This window comes from Manihot esculenta, chromosome 7 (assembly GCF_001659605.2).
Source record: "Manihot esculenta cultivar AM560-2 chromosome 7, M.esculenta_v8, whole genome shotgun sequence".
Lineage (NCBI taxonomy): Eukaryota > Viridiplantae > Streptophyta > Magnoliopsida > Malpighiales > Euphorbiaceae > Manihot > Manihot esculenta.
The window spans coordinates 11,392,051-11,409,460 of NC_035167.2; the positions used below are offsets into that span (position 1 = coordinate 11,392,051).

The 17,410-nt window shown below is 41.8% G+C and overlaps 1 protein-coding gene across 4 annotated transcripts; it reads right to left on the minus strand.

Annotated features, from left to right (window-relative positions):
- Positions 1–8,328: 8,328 nt before the first annotated feature.
- On the minus strand, positions 8,329–12,812 carry LOC110618584 (ADP-ribosylation factor-like protein 2). Of its 4 annotated transcripts, none has more exons than XR_002488531.2 (4): positions 12,324–12,812; positions 9,767–9,821; positions 9,251–9,331; positions 8,329–8,660 (listed from the first exon to the last, which is right to left on the minus strand). XR_002488531.2 is itself a non-coding variant. In XM_021761746.2 (4 exons), exons 1-4 carry the CDS (start codon positions 12,384–12,386, stop codon positions 8,622–8,624), a joined length of 234 nt encoding a protein of 77 aa, XP_021617438.1. In that variant the 5' UTR covers positions 12,387–12,804; the 3' UTR covers positions 8,329–8,621. The 4 variants fall into 4 exon arrangements, 1 of the variants encoding a protein (XP_021617438.1); XR_002488532.2 differs by lacking the exon at positions 9,767–9,821 and having other exon boundaries at positions 12,324–12,556; positions 12,629–12,790; XM_021761746.2 differs by having other exon boundaries at positions 9,767–9,817; positions 12,324–12,804.
- Positions 12,813–17,410: the final 4,598 nt, after the last annotated feature.

The following is a 17,410-nucleotide window of genomic DNA, read 5'->3' on the forward strand; positions in this document are numbered from 1 at the left end:
ATTGTCTTCATAGATGATATCTTGGTGTATTCCAGGAATGCAGAGGAGCATGCCCATCATCTGAGGTTGGTTCTGTAGACCTTGAGGGAACATGGCTTGTATGCCAAGTTCTCTAAGTGTGAGTTTTGGCTGAGGAGCATTTCATTCTTGGGGCATGTGGTGTCAGAAAACGAGATAGAGGTGGACCCCAAGAAGGTAGAAGCTGTGGCTAACTGGCCTAGACCCACTTCAGTGACAGAGATTAGAAGTTTCTTGGGTTTGGCAGGTTACTACAGGAGGTTCGTCCAGGACTTCTCGAAAATTGCAGCTCCTCTGACCAGGTTAACCAGGAAGAATCAGAAGTTGTGTGGACCGACCAGTGCAAAGAGAGTTTTGAAGAGCTTAAGAGGAGGTTGACTTCGGCACCAATTTTAGCTTTGCCAGCTAGCAGTGAGGACTTCACGGTCTTCTGTGATGCATCCCGAGTGGGTTTGGGTTGTGTGTTAATGCAAAATGAAAGGGTGATTGCTTATGCTTCTAGGCAGCTAAAGAAGCATGAGTTGAATTACCCCACACATGACCTGGAAATGGCAGCAGTAATCTTTGCACTCAAGATGTGGAGGCACTACCTCTATGGGGTTAAATGTGAGATCTTTACAGATCATAAGAGCCTGCAGTACATCCTGAGTCAAAGAGATTTGAACTTGAAACAAAGAAGATGGGTGGAGCTGCTGAGTGACTATGATTGCAAGATTCAGTACCATCCGGGTAAGGCGAATGTCGTGGCAGACGCCTTAAGCCGGAAATCACTCGGCAGTTTATCCCACATATCGGCAGAGAGGAGGCCAGTGGTGAAGGAGTTTTACAAGCTCGTTGAGGAAGGCCTACAGATGGAGTTGTCTGGTACAAGTGCCTTGGTGGCCCAGATGAGAGTGGCACCCGTGTTTCTGGAGCAGGTGGCTCAGAAACAGCATGAGGACCCGGAGTTAGTGAAGATTGTCAGGACTGTTCAGTCAGGCAATGATAGTGAGTTCAGATTCGACAGCAAGGGGATCCTCCGCTATGAGAGCAGACTATGTGTACCAGATGACATAGGGCTAAAAGGAGACATTATGAGAGAGGCTCATAATGCAAGATACAGCGTTCACCCCGGGGCCACCAAGATGTATCAAGATCTGAAGAAGGTTTATTGGTGGCCAGCCATGAAGAAAGAAGTGGCACAGTTTGTGTCAGCCTGCGAAGTGTGTCAGAGGGTGAAGCTGGAACATCAGAAGCCGGCTGGAATGCTTAACCCGCTACCTATTCCAGAGTGGAAATGGGAGAATATAGCTATGGACTTCGTAGTGGGGTTACCGGCGGCATCCAACAGATTGGACTCCATATGGGTGATTGTGGACAGACTCACCAAATCTGCTCACTTCATCCCTGTCAGGAGTGGCTATTCTGTGGACAAGTTGGCGCAGGTGTATGTCGACGAGATCGTCAGGCTGCATGGGGTTCCTGTTTCAATAGTGTCAGATAGAGGGCCCCAGTTCACCTCCAGGTTTTGGCGGAGTCTGCAGAATGCCATGGGTACTAGGTTGGATTTCAGTACTGCCTTCCACCCCCAGACTGATGGACAGTCAGAAAGGACCATCCAGACTATCGAGGATATGCTCAGAATGTGTGTGCTGGACTTTGGCGGTTCTTGGAGGCAGCATCTACCTTTGGTGGAGTTTGCCTACAATAACAGCCATCATGCTAGCATCGGGATGGCTCCATATGAAGCTTTGTATGGGAGGAAGTGCAGATCACCTGTTTGCTGGGAAGAAGTTGGAGAAAAGGCCTTGGCAGGGCCTGAGCTAGTAGAGATTACCAGCAGGGTAGTACCCATAATCAGAGAAAGAATCAAGACTGCTGCAAGCAGACAGAAGAGCTATGCAGACATCCGCAGAAGACAGTTAGAGTTTCAGGAGGGGGATCGGGTATTGCTCAAGGTGTCTCCTATGAAAGGAGTGGTTCGCTTCGGAAAGAAAGGTAAACTAGCCCCACGATACATTGGACCCTTTGAAATCTTGCAAAAGATTGGGAATGTGTCGTACAAGCTGGATTTACCTGCTTCAATGGAAAGAATCCATCCGGTTTTCCATGTTTCCATGTTGAGGAAGTTTGTGTCAGATCCGAGCAAGGTTCTTAGTGAGCCTGATGTGGAGGTCCAAGAGGATCTCACCTATGTTGAACAACCAGTACGGATCATAGACACCCAGATCAGAAAGCTAAGAAACAAGGAAATCCCGATGGTGAAAATCCTGTGGAACCACCACAATTTGGAAGAATGCACTTGGGAGACACGGGAGTCTATGCTCCAGCAGTACCCTCATCTCTTTTAAGGTTAGATCTCTATGTGTTTATGTGCTATGTATGTATGTTATGTTTTATGCCATGCTATGTGCTAGTTGAGGAACATTCGTGGACGAATGTTCTTAAGGGGGGGAGAATGTAATACCCGGCTAGACTCCGGTATCGGAATTCCTACCGTCCGGTGGAACCTCGGATGTCGAAAGCCTCTAGTAGGGTAGAATCATGTTTTCATAAAATGTTTTAAGGTATTTCTTGGTTTTAAGTAAAATGGAAATGAGTTTTTGCATAAAAACAGCCTTGGAGGAAAACTCAGGTTCGGCCGCCGAACCTCAAGTTCGGCCGCCGAACATGCATGCCTTCGGGAGCGCCTTTAGGCCCCCGAAAGCATAAGTGAGGAAAGTCCAGGTTCGGCCGCCGAACATGGCATGCATGCGGAGGCACGTTCGGCCCCCGAAATTGGCCTGGCCAGCCACTATAAAAGGGTCCCTTAGCCGAAAACGGGCGAGTTTTTTCCCCATTTCCGGCCAAGGTGAGTTCTCCGCCGTTCCTCACCGATCTTGAGTTCTTTTCTTCCAATCCTACTCGATTTTCATGAGTTTTTACTTGTTTTGAAGATTTTCAAGCTTTGAGCAAAGTTTTGGAGTTTTGAGGTTCAAGAACTCAAAAATCTCCCAGCTCCGAGTTTAGGACGTCTCTCTCTCGATCTTCAAGAGGTAAGAGCCGATCTTAAGCTCATTTCATGTTTAAAGTAAGTTTTATGCAAGATCTATGGGGTAGAATGCATGTTTAGCTCATAGTTAGGTTTTTGAATTAATGTTATGTTTTGAGCAATGTATGTTGGATTGTGTTGTTGTTGTGTGTTGTAGTTGGGGTTTAAGTTAGTTTGAAGCCCCTAGGAGCCAATGTATGTATACTTGCATGTTTTAGTTGAGCTAAGTGCATGATTGGAAGTTTTGGAGGCAAATGTGCTTAAGGAAGCCAAGTTTCTGCCCTTTGGCAGAAACCAGGTTCGGCAGCCGAAGGAACTTTCGGCCGCCGAACATGGCTGGGGAGGCAGGCCTTTCGGCTGCCGAAGCTTGCCCCCGAAAGAGGACTTTCGTCTCTGTCTGGGAGTTTCGGCCGCCGAAAGTGCCACCGAACATGCATGAGTTTCGTCTCTGTCTGGGAGTTTCGGCCGCCGAAGGTGCCGCCGAACCTGCCGCCGAAAGTGCCCTGTCCAGCCCTCTCTTGCATGTTTTTCTATGATTGTTTCATGATGTTTTAGGGGGTTTTTGGGGAGTAGTTTAGAGTTATGTTCTTGTTAGTTTGGTCCCTCATTTGAGTCCACCTGTGTAGGTTCGGACCCGAGGAACCGAGGACCCCAGCAGTGAGTTAGCTGCTCCAGTGTCTGGTCAGAGCTACCCAGAGGTGAGTGGAATAACTTATTATGTTTTAAAGCAAATAATGGACTTTTTAGCATGTTTCACGCATCATGAATGCTATGAGATGTACTAGGTTGATTGCATTAGAATTCACGAATATGTTGCATTGCATACTTTATTGTTGATTGATGTGGATGAATGTTGGATGACCCAAAGCCCTCGATCTATGATATGACGATGTGATATGTACGGTACGGAATGTAAGACCAGTGGGACCCATTCTACGTTCGCTGGCACTATGTAAGAGAAAGACCAGGACCCATTCTACGTTCTGGCACAGTTGGACATTGTTATGTTATGCTATGTAAGGGAAAGACCAGGACCCATTCTACGTTCTAGCACAGTTGGACTATGTAGAGGGCTATTGGTGACAAGTTCATCCTTGATGTGATTAGCTGTGATGTGACGCATTCCATGATCCATATGATTTAAATGTTTTCATTATTCTGCTCACTGGGCTCTAGTAGCTCACCCCTCTCCCATTTTCCCCCAGGATTGCAGGTACAGGGTAGACCAGAAGATCCATAAGAGTAATGAAGTCATGTGTATGTAATAGATAGTGTGGACATGATAAATGTATTAATGTTATGTAAAAGTACAGTCTTAGTCATGTAATGACTTTGAGGATTAGAGATTGTGTTTGACTTTATGTATGAGATATCCCTTTTAATACATGATCTTATATATTTTATGATGAGTATGCAAACCAACTCAACGTATGATGTATTGCCCATTGGGGCATTGATGAGATCTCAAAGAGGGGTCATGATTATGATTATGTTTATGTATAGTGCATGCACAGGTTGAATTGGTGTATGAACGAAAGAAAAGTTTTAAATTTTTATGTATTTTCTTGATCATGTATGGGATTAAACAGGTTGTCAGGTTGCATGTTAGGCTTGCTACGGGTCTCGGCGGCCTTAAGCCGACCTAGATCCTAGCGCCGGTAGCGGTCCGATTTTCGGGTCGTTACAATCCTAAACCCCAACTACAACACATCAAACATGCATATTCAACATACATTGTTCATAAACACACATTTAACCAAAAACTCATAAAAAACCTACACATGCATTTCTACCCCAAGAAACTTCATAAAACTTGCTTAAAACATGAAATGAACTATGGATCTACTCTTACCTCTTGAAGAACGAGAGGGGAGACGATTCTAGCTCGGAGATGGGGAGAAATCAACTCTTTAGTCTCCAAGTTTCAAAACTTGCTCTTTTTGTTCAAATATCTTCAAATCAACATAAAGCTTGTTAAAGCATGAAAGATCGGAGGAAAAACATCAAAGATCAACCATGGGAGAGTAGGAACTCACCGTGGCCGAAAATGGGGAGAAAACTCGCCCGTTTCGGCCATGGAGCCCTTTTATAGGGGCTGCCAGACTACCTTTCGGCAGCCTAAAGTGCCTCCAAAACTCATGCAAGTTCGGCGGCCGAACATGAGGTTCGGCGGCCGAACCTTTCAAACTTTTGGAAGCCTAACTTGCCCCTCTAAACTATCCAATGTTTGGCGGCCGAACTTGGGGTTCGGCGGCCGAACCTGGAAATGCCTCCCTTGGTCTTTTTCATTCAAAACTCAATTTCCTTTCTTGCTTAAAACCATAAAATACATTAAAACATTTTATGAAAACATGGTTTTACCCTTCTAGAGTTTTCCGACATCCGAGATTCCACCGGACGGTAGGAATTCTGATACTAGAGTCTAGCCGGGTATTACATTCTTCCCCCATTAAGAACATTCGTCCCCGAATGTTCACCAAACAAACATAGCATGGCATAAAACATAAACATTCACATAAAACACATAACACTTACTTTAAAAGAGATGAGGATATTGCTGGAGCATGGACTCCCGTGTCTCCCAGGTACACTCCTCAATGTTGTGGTGATTCCAAAGGACTTTCACCATCGGGATTTCCTTGTTTCTTAGCTTTCTGATCTGGGTGTCTATGATCCGCACTGGTTGCTCAACATAGGTGAGATCTTCTTGGATCTCTACATCAGGCTCACTAAGAACCTTGCTCAGATCTGACACGAACTTTCTTAACATGGAAACATGAAAAACCGGATGGATTCTCTCCATAGAAGCAGGTAAGTCCAACTTATACGATACATTCCCGATCTTTTGCAAGATTTCAAAGGGTCCGATGTACCGTGGGGCTAGCTTACCTTTCTTCCCGAACCGAATCACCCCTGTCATTGGAGACACCTTGAGCAATACCAAATCCCCCTCCTGAAACTCTACTTGCCTTCTGCGGACATCTGCATAACTCTTTTGCCTGCTTGAAGCAGTCTTGATCCTTTCTCTGATTATGGGCACCACTCTGCTGGTGATCTCTACTAGCTCAGGCCCTGCCAAGGCCCTTTCTCCAACTTCTTCCCAACAGACAGGCGACCTGCACTTCTTTCCATACAAAGCTTCATATGGATCCATCCCTATGCTAGTATGATGGCTGTTATTGTAGGCAAACTCCACCAAAGGTAGATGCTGCCTCCAATAACCGCCAAAATCTAGCACACACGTTCTGAGCATATCCTCTATTGTTTGGATAGTTCTCTCTGACTGTCCGTCCGTCTGTGGATGGAAAGCAGTGCTAAAATCCAACCTGGTACCCATAGCGTTCTGCAGACTCCGCCAAAACCTGGAGGTGAACTGGGGTCCTCTATCAGACACTATTGAAATAGGAACCCCATGCAGCCTAACAACCTCATCTACATACACCTGCGCCAATTTGTCCACAGAATAGCCACTCCTGACAGGGATGAAGTGAGCAGATTTGGTCAGTCTGTCCACAATCACCCATATGGAGTCCAATCTGTTGGACGCCGCCGGTAGCCCCACCACGAAGTCCATAGCTATATTCTCCCATTTCCACTCTGGAATGGGTAGTGGGTTAAGCATTCCAGCCGGCTTCTGATGTTCCAGCTTCACCCTCTAACATATTTCGCAGGCTGACACAAATTGTGCCACTTCTCTCTTCATAGCTGGCCATCAATACACTCTCATCAGATCTTGATACATTTTGGTGGCTCCAGGGTGAACACTGTATTTGGCATTATGAGCTTCCCTCATAATGTCTCCCTTCAGTCCCACGTCATCTGGTACACACAATCTATTCCCATAGTGGAGGATCCCCTTATTGTCAAATCTAAACTCTTCGTTCTTGCCTGACTGAACAGTCCTGGCAATCTTTACTAACTCTGGGTCCTCGTGCTATTTCTGAGCCACCTGCTCCAAAAACACGGTGCCACTCTCATCTGGGCTATCAAAGCACCTGTACCAGACAACTCCAATTGTAGACCTTCATTGATGAGCTCGAAGAACTCCCTCACTACTGACCTCCTCTCTGCTGAAATATGGGACAAACTGCCAAGTGATTTCCGGCTTAAGGCTTCTGCCACAACATTTGCCTTACCCGGATGGTACTGGATCTTGCAATCATAGTCACTGAATAGTTCTTCCCATCTTCTATGACTCAAATTTAGCTCTCTCTGACTCAGGATGTACTGCAGGCTTTTATAATCTGTGAAGGTCTCACATTTTACCCCATAAAGGTAATGCCTCCACATCTTGAGTGCAAAGATTACCGCTGCCATCTCAAGGTCATGTGTAGGGTAATTCAACTCGTGCTTCTTCAGCTGCCTAGAAGCATAAGCAATCTGTATTACCCGGCTAGATTCTGGCATCAGAATCCCTACCTTCCGGCGGAATCTCCGTTGGAATCTGGAATTCTGAAGATGCCAGAGGCTTCTAGAGGGGTAAATTGAGTTTTCAAAAATGTTTTTACTGATTTCATGGTTTTAAATGGAAAAGAATTGAGTTTTGAAAAGAAAAGACTAATGAGGCATTTGCCAGGTTCGGCCGCCGAAAGTGAAGTTCGGCCGCCGAACATGGGAAGGTTTCGAGAGCGCTTTTGGCCTCCGAAAGCTTTGTTTGAACGAACCAAGGTTCGGCCGCCGAACCTCAAGTTCGGCCGCCGAACATGCATGAATTTAGGGGGCACGTTAGGCTGCCGAAGGTCGTTGACCAGGCCACCTATAAAGAGCCCTCAGATCGGAAATGGGCGAGTTTTCTCCCCATTCTCGAGCTCAGGTGAGTCTATACCCTCCTTTGGTCGTTTTACATGCTTTCTCTACCCATCCCTCAAGTTTTCATGAGTTCTACCCTTATTTTGAAGTTTTGAAGCTTAAATAGGACACTACAAAAAAACAGTGATTTAGCGACCAAAATTTTGGTCGCTAAAAAGGAAGATTTTGGTCGCTAAAAAGGAAGAATTTGGTCGCTATTATGAAATAGCGACCAAAATGAAATGGTCAGTGTTTGGCCAGTCGCTAAAATTTTGGCGACAATCTGAAAATTAGTCGCTAAAATAGAGACCAATCAGCGACCATTTTTTGGTCGCTAATTTGGTGTCATGGCAAATTAAGTATTACAAAATAGCGACCAATCAGCGACCATTTTTTGGCCGCTAAATTTTAATTGCGAAATGGTCGCTGTTTTGATCGCTATTTCATTGTTATTTGATCGCCTCAAAAAAGAGCATTTAGTCATTATTTCATCGCAAATTTAGTCACTAATATTGACCCAAACTTCCCATTGAAAGTTTCAATAATACTATTGACCCAAAAAGTTTCACAGCTTGACCTTTTTTTTTTGGTCAAATTCACAGCTTGACTAAATTCCACAACAATATGATAGTTAATAAAACAGTACAAATGGACCTTAATCAGTTCTCTAAGAGGGCCAATAAAAAAAACCCTAACTCTATTGCTTAATGTTGACTAAATCCTAAGGTATCATCATGTCCTGAACCAACCAATCAAATCCCTCAAGCAGCCCCTCCCCTGTGTATGCGCTACAGCCTACGATTTTTCAATGCCTGGTTTTGTCCATATTCTCCAGGTTTAGTACCTGCAGAAGTTTTACAAACTCCATTTTAGAATTTCAAAAGACGAAAGCAAGACTATAAATTAGACATAATAACTTTGGAAGAAAAGAAAAGGGAAACCAAAAAATTATATATATATATATATATAGTAACTTTAACCTGATTATGTTGGAAGTCTAAGGTCAAGATACTAAGGCATGCTTAACCATTTTGAACCATGCTTCTTTCATTGCCCAAATACTGGAGAGTTACAGATATTTAAAAATATATGCATATCAAGTCGACTTCCGTAATCATTAAACCATGAAATGTTCTTTGCCCCGTTCTGATAAAATATAATAGGATTTAAAGTAGAATAGGAAGAAACAGAATACACGTGCCTAACATCATTAATAGCTGCTGAAACAAACACACCTGATGACATAATTGAGAAAGCAAGATTCACAAGTGGACACACATGCTCAAATATCAAATTAAAGTTCACAAGTACACCGGGAGAGTGAATATTCCAGGACAATGAGCAGCACAGTAATAACATGGAAAAAGGACAACAAACTTCAAGTTGGTCCAAGAAAGAAAAATGACCTACAAATTACAATATTTAAATCAGTACCTTAGCAATTTCATCTGGTGTAAGAGCACCTTTTAGGTCTTGCTTATTTGCTAGTATTAGCAAAGATGCTCCAGAAGGCCTCTGTCAGATTAACAAATAAGCAGAGGATTAACCAGAAACCAAAGAAGGGCAAGGAAACAATGATAAGCAACAAATAAGAAAATGCATTAGCTCCGAAAAGAGAAATGAACACCACAAAACCAATCACTTCTATGTACAACATATTCTGAAGAAAACACTCTCACATGTTATTATCAAGAAAGCTCTTTATGAGGAAACCGCTACTCTTTTCAGACCTAAAATCATTTTTTTCTCAATTGAACAACTCATTGATTTAAAGTAATCAACCGAATAAAATGAACTTTTTTTCCCATAAGAGATTATTTTTTAGAACTATTTGCGGAAAAGGGATGCATGAAAACTTATTTTCCAAATAGGGGTGAATTTGGCCACGTAGAACACGTCAATATTCAGTCGCTATTCAAAATAGCGATAGGTTAAAGCGGACAAACTTACCTTCAAGTCGCATATAAAGATAATGACTTGAACACAGACTGACAGCAGTATCTGGCTGAAGAAACAAGTTGTAATTATCACTTGAGTAAATAACAAAAGGTGGCAGGTTTATGTGAATGGTATGCGCCACTTGGCCTAGATGCCTAAGCATTCATGAAAAGGCCGATGCAATTTACTAACACCCAGTATCTCTTCAAAAACCCAGATAGATAATAAAATGATAACACTTGTTAACATGAATGCTGACTTCCTATACTACTTGATCAAGTAAAAAATCTTTAACAAATTCATTGAATTGCAGTGTGCCAGCTCAAACCGAAAAGAAAAACAATCTTAATTAACCAGTGAAACATATGATTCATATTTCACTTCTAGAAGTTAATTAGATAGAAAAAGGTCAATATCCACAAGCACAGTCATATAGGAAAAAGTACCAATTGAGAAGGAACATATGAAACAGACCCTAGTCAAAAGTCAAACACAGAATTGAGATGCCATGCATGCATCCAACAATAAGGCTGATGAAATAGCACGGAAGTTGTTCTTCATGCAATAACATTAGTACAACAAAAGAATCAGCTTAAAATCAAAATGATATGACAATTCAGAATTATATATATATATATATATACACCAAAGGTGGGACAGGGGAATTGATTATGCAAAATGAAATTGCAATTCAGAAGCAGCTTAAGACTAAACCCTTATTAATAATAAAAAATTGGAGAGATTATATTTAAAAAATGTATTTATTTTCTGTCTCTATGTTGATATTTTTGTAAGGTGATGAGAAGCAGTGGACTGGAGAAGAAAAAACAACTCAACATACATCGAAAAAATAAAAATGCAGATATACTGCTCATTACCTTCAGGTCTCTCAAACTACGAAATGGTGGTAATGGATTCCATTGGCTTTTAATAAGGAGGGGGTGCCATGTTATCAAAATGATAGGTTTTGTTGCCCAAATCAAGTGAGCTCACAATGGAAAATAATCAACATTGAAAATAAAATTAAAACCCACAAATAATATGAGATAATAATGTAAAAACTAAATATATTAATGATTATGGTTAATGATGGAGACGGGAAATATTAACCGAAGGTGATGATAATGGGGTTTAGAGTTGGAGAAGAAGTAAACGAAATGGTAGGCCAAAATGTGTCCTATAGATTTCGCGATTGAATCAGCACTTTCTTTTCTTTTTCTTTTTTTCAAAAATGAAATATCCCAAAAGCACTTTAGAGTAAGTCCCAACCAATCCTATCTTTCTCTCTACCTCTCCAACAAGCAGCCAGGTCTCCTTATTTTAGTATATATGCTTAGAAATGCCTATTTCTTCATTTCAATCACAATTAATCATCATCGCCACTGACCTTTCTCTTCTTCCTTTTGTGAGAATATAGATGGGTTTTCTAATTGGTCAAATGGGTATATAGGATTAATGTGGGTTTTGTGACTAGGCCGAATCATGAATAATATTCATGCCCAACCTGCCAGCTTTTTTTATTTGTTCAAGTCACAACTTAATAATCACGATTCTTTTGTCCCTTTTGTTGTGATCTTTATATGTGATTTGGAGGATAACTTTGTCCAGTTCAACCAGTCACTATTTAATTGAATGGCAACTCGAATGCTAACAAGGTCCTACGCGGCCAAATTCATCCCTATTGGGAAATAATTTTTCATTCATAATAGTTTTTTAAAACAAGTCCTTCTAGAAAAAGCACTCTTCATAAACAAGTGGAATTTAATACAAGAACACCTTATAGAAGAGAGAAAATGTGAAAGCATCTCTTATGTAAATTATAAATAAGTTGAATTTAAGAAATCAATAGCAGAAAAGAAAGACCCTAATTAGCATTGCTATTTATAAAAGAAAATAATAATAAAAAAGACAGCCAGCGCACATATTTAAATTTCATATTTCAACTTACAACCAAATAATAGTTTTAATGCAACCCAATCTCATTTTTTAAGAAAACCTTAAACAATCACACAGGAACAAGGGATTCAATAAGAAAAAAAAAACACAATCAAATACTTATGACACCAATATAGTAGATACAAATGAAGTAATAAACTTTAAGAAACACTTGTATACTGAGTTGCATTTATGACTTTCATCCAACAGAGAGAAGATTTCCCTTCAAAACCAACATTTTGAACATAAATTCGAATACGTTCTCAATAACTAGAATAATTTTGACACATGGAACTAATATATCAAGGAGAGAATCATCATAAATCACTTCAAAAATCATTGTCAGTGGTCAAACCTCGCAAAATTTACACCACAAACAACAAGAATCCCAATTGGAACAGCAGAAAACACCCCCCACCCACCCAATTTTAGACACCAGTCTCCACCTATAGCTTTTAACTTCTTAAACACATGTCCTCAATATAAATAAATTCAACCTGCTTCAGAAAAAAAAAAATAAATTGAACAAAGGAGTGCCCATTTAAAGCTATTTCAACCCATAAGCTCATGGATGAGAAAACAGCTTGCTGGAAAATTATGCTCAAAGGAAAAATAGAAACGATTAGAACTTTACCCTGTTGTCTGGAGATTGACTTTCTATTCCATGGTTCTGCAATACCAAGAAACAAATCAACATCAAAGGTAGAGTGGGAGATCGAGAGCTCCTCAACAAGTTCAAGGCCCAGAGAAAACCGATAGGTCTGTACACTTCTCCCAATTAAAGGCAAGGGGCAAATCAGTATGAAATTCCCAAAAGAACCTCTATCCTTCCGTCTTGATTCTGTGATTTTTCCTTTTTCACGCTGTCTGGGAGGAGAGATTCAGAGAAGCTACGATAGATGGAGAGAGAGATGAAGAAGAAGATGAGAGAGAGAGTACCTTCTGAGTCCAAGATGGTTGTTCTCAAAAAGAGAGGTTGAAGAGAGTGAAGACAAAGATAGAGTCTTCCAAGAGCAAAATCGACTGTAAAGACCGAAAATCACAGAAATGAGAAAAATTACTTATTTATTGAGGTTTATATTATGCATAGAGACTTGAGAGTTGAGAGAGATTTAGAGTTGGGATTTAAGGGTTCTTTGGATAGCAGGTTTGTGTATTTAGGTTTATTTTTTATCTTTAAATTAAGATTTTATTTTTATAATTTATATTATTTAAAATATTTTATACTATATATTTATTAATTTTGTCTTTAATGGTATAATTTTTTTAAAGATAAATAATATAGTTTTATTGTATTAAAATATTATATTGTATTAATTTATAATAACAATATTTTAAATTATTTTTTAAAATAAATTGTATTAAAAATAAGAATATACGTAAAATTATAAAAAAATATTTTAACAGTATATTTAATTTTAATTTAAAATTTTAAATAAAATAAAATTTAATTAAAAATTAAATCAAAATTTTAAAAATAAAATGGTCGCTGATTGGTCGTTGATTGGTCGCTGTTTAGCGACTAAACTAATTAGTCGTTAAATATGGTCGCAAATTATAACATTATATTCCCACTCAAAAAATAGTCGCAATTTTATCGTAAATATGGTCGTAAATATCTCGCGCCACTAATCCCCGCTAAATTTAGCGACGATTTAAAATTTGGTCGCTAAATAGCGACCAAATAACGATCTATTTTTAGTCGTTGAGCTTTTTATTAAATAAAAATATTATTTTATTCATGTAGTAGCAGAATGGTCGCTGATTGATTGCTATATAGTAACCAAAAATTTTGGTCGCTAATTTTGGTCGCAATTTCACAGTTTTTTTGTAGTGGGAGTTTTAGGAGCTTGGAGGCTTTTGGAGCTTGGAGGCTTTTGGAGCTTGTATCCTCCACACCTCCGAGTTAGGGATCGCACCAACCCTCAATCTTCAAGAGGTAAGTGTAGATCTTTGCTTTCCTTGTATTTTAATAAAGTTTTAAGTAAGTTTAATGGAGTTTTAATGGTTGAGTATGGATAGAGATGTATGTTAGGGTTTATGTGGGTTTTATGCCTAATGTATGTTATGTGATATTTGTGTTGAGGAGTTTATGTTAGTTTATGCTCCTTTATGCATGTGGGAGAGTATATGCATGATTGGGAGAGAGCAAGTGAGGTTTTGAGTAGTTTTGATGGTTTTGGCTTATGTGGGTCATAAGCTCTTTATGTATGCTCTATGATGTTCTTTGTTGGAGTTTAAACTTGTTTAAGCTCCTTTGTGCATGGTTAAGGGTTTATGCATGTTTTTAAGAGGTTGGGTGCTTGTTTTGGGGTGTTTGGAAGGCTTGAGAGGCTTGTATGCATAAGAGGCTGAGTTCTGGATGAACTCAGGTTCGGCCGCCGAAGGTAGTTTCGGCCGCCGAACCTGCCTATGGATGCATGGATTGGCCGCCTAACCTTGCCCCCGAAAGTTGTGTTTCGGATTTGAAGCAGACTTTCGGCCGCCGAAAGTGCCTGACTTTCGGATCTGGAGAGAGGGTTCGGCCGCCGAAAGTGTCCCCGAACCTGCATGACTTTCGGCTCTGGAAGGGACCTTCGGCCGCCGAAAGTGCCCTGTCCAGCCCTTTCATAGGCATTTTCTATGCATGTTTTATGGATGTTTTAGGGGATTTTTGGGGAGTTGTTTATGAGTTGTTTAGAGTGTGTTTGGCACCTCATTCGAGTCTACCTGTGTAGGATCGGACCCGAGGGACCGAGGAGGCCATCAGTGTTAGCTGTTGCAGAGTCAGTCCAGCGTCTGCCAGAGGTGAGTAGAACTGAATTTAATCTTTTATTTCACGAAATCAAATGCCTAAAGCATGTTCATGCATCATGTTTATATGTAATAGGTTGATTGCACTAGTTACACGAATATGACGCATTGCATTATTTACTGTTGATGTGGATGGACCAAGGCGACCCCAATAGCCCTATTTATGATATGTTAATGAAGTCCTGAGGAGCCCGAAGGGCCGGGCATAATGAAGTCCTGAGGAGCCCAAAGGGCCGGGCATAATGAAGTCCTGAGGAGCCCGAAGGGCCGGGCATAATGAAGTCCTGAGGAGCCCGAAGGGCCGGGCACCGTGTTATGTTATAGTCAGAGGGAGTTTTGGTGGTCATGTCCATCCGTTATGTGAAATGTTTGTGCTGTGATGCATTTCATAAGAGCATGTAATTAATGAACTGTTTTTATTGTTTCTACTCACTGGGCTTTTTAGCTCACCCCTCTCCCCTAACCCCAGTTTTGCAGGTCAGAGGTAGGCCAGGAAGACATCAAGGGTAAAAGTCTTGTTAATGTAATAGATTAGTGCTTTTGTGTGGACATGTATTGTAAATTGATATAATGTATTGTAAGATAATGAAATGTAATGTAACGTAAAGTAGAGTTATGTTTTTGGATTAGTGTTGTGCTTGGCCCTAAGGCTTGGTTAGTCCCTTTTTAATACATGATGTATGTTATGTTTTAATGTTGAGTTGTGTTTGAACTAAACTTGTGGCATGTGTTGTTTACCACGCTAGAGTTTGATGAGGACTCTAGTGGAGGTTTTATGTTTGTGGTTTGGATGCATGCATAGGTTAGGTTCTAGTTCTTTGGATGTAATCCCAGCTTGATGTATGTTATGTTGACCCAGCTAGAGTTTTGATGAGGGCTCTGATAGGGGGTTCTTTATGTTTCCAGTTATGTCGCATACAGGTCAAGCTCGGTGTTTGCATCAGATGTTTAAGTTTTTATGTTAAAGTTTTGATCATGTATGGGATTTGACCAGGTGATAGGAGGTATGTTTGGCTTGCTACGGATCCCGGCGGCCTTAAGCAGATCTGGATCCTAGCGCCGGTAGCGGTCCGGTTTCCGGGTCGTTACACAATCACCCTTTCATTCTGCATTAGCACACAACCCAGTCCCACACGGGACGCATCACAATACACTGAGAAGTCTTCATTACTAGTTGGCAGAGCTAACATTGGTGCTGAAGTCAACCTCTTCTTGAGCTCCTCAAAGCTTTCTTCACATTGGTCAGTCCACACAAATCTCTGGTTCTTCTTAGTCAGTCTGGTCATAGGAGCTGTAATCTTAGAGAAGTCCTGAACGAACCTCCTGTAGTAACCTGCCAAACCCAAGAAGCTCTTGATCTCTGTCACTGTAGTGGGTCTAGGCCAGTTAGCTACAGCTTTCACTTTCTTAGGGTCTACCTCGATTCCATTTTCTGACACAACGTGCCCCAAGAATGAAATGCTCCTCAGCCAGAACTCACACTTGGAGAACTTGGCATACAAGCCATGTTCCCTCAAGGTCTGCAGAACTAACCTCAGATGATGGGCATGCTCCTCTGCATTCCTGGAATACACCAAGATATCATCTATGAAGACAATAACAAAGTGATCCAGGTATTGACTGAAAACTCTGTTCATGAGGTCTATGAATGCTACAGGGGCATTGGTTAACCCGAACGGCATCACAAGGAACTCATAGTACCCATATCTGGTCCTGAATGCTGTCTTCGGCACATCCTCTTCTCTTATCCTCAACTGATGATACCCCGATCTCAGATCTATTTTGGAGAAACAACCTGCTCCTGGTAGCTGGTCGAATAGATCATCGATCCTTGGCAACGGGTACTTATTCTTGGTAGTGACCTTGTTCAACTGCCTGTAGTCGATACAAAGTCTGAGGGATCCATCCTTCTTTTTCACAAATAGCACTGGAGCACCCCAAGGTGAGGTACTCGGTCGGATGAATCCTCTATCTACCAACTCTTGCAACTGCTCCTTCAATTCTGCTGGTGCCATCCTGTAGGGAGGGATAGAGATCGGTCTAGTTCCAGGCATCAACTTAATTTCGAACTCTATCTCCCTAGCAGGCGGTAGACCTCGCAGCTCGTCTGGGAAAACGTCTAAGAACTCACTGACCACGGGCACTGAGGCGGGCTCTCTAACATGACTATCCAGCTCCCTCACATGAGCCAGAAAACCCTAACAACCCCTCCTGAGCAACCTACGAGTCTGAAGGGCTGATATCAAACCTCTAGGTGTACTCCCCCTGTCTCCTCTGAAGACAACCTCTGACCCATCCTGACATCTGAACTTGACTACCTTGTCTCTGCAGTCCAAGGTAGCACCATGGGTAGATAGCCAATCCATCCCTAGAATGACGTCAAAATCTGTCAAATCTAGAACCACAAGGTCGGCTGAAAGGCATCTTCCCTCAACGAAAACTGGACTATACTGGCAGACTGACTCTGCCACTGACGGGTCACACTTGGGTCCACTAACCCATAGGGGACACTCTAACCCAGAGACCATCAATCCCAACCTCTCGACGGCCCTCGAAGCAATGAAAGAATGAGATGTACCAGGGTCCATTAAGGCATAAACATCTGAGCAACCAATGATGAGATTACCTGCCACCACGGTGTTCGATGCATTTGCCTCCTGCTGTGTCATTGTGAAGATCCGTGCTGGGGCTAATGGACCTTCACCTCTGAAACCCACTGAAGAAGAGGCTGCCCCTCTCCCTCTGCCTCTGCCACTGGCCTGAGTCGCGACTGAGCTGCTGGTTGAGCCACACTACCAGAGGCTGTCTGCTGAGACTGTGCCACAAAAGCTGCTCTAGGACACTCCCGAGCCATGTGTCCCTCCTGCCCACATCTGAAGCAGGCTGTTGTCCCAACTAGACATACACCCTTGTGCGGCTTCCCACACT

Coding starts and splice junctions, on each gene's coding strand:
- LOC110618584 (XM_021761746.2), bottom strand. CDS start 12,386: ATGTTGATTTGTTTCTTGGTATTGCAGAACCATGGAATAGAAAGTCAA. Junction 9,332..9,766: donor TCTTTATATGCGACTTGAAG/GTAAGTTTGTCC, acceptor TTAATCTGACAG/AGGCCTTCTGGAGCATCTTT. Junction 8,661..9,250: donor CACCAGATGAAATTGCTAAG/GTACTGATTTAA, acceptor AAACTTCTGCAG/GTACTAAACCTGGAGAATAT.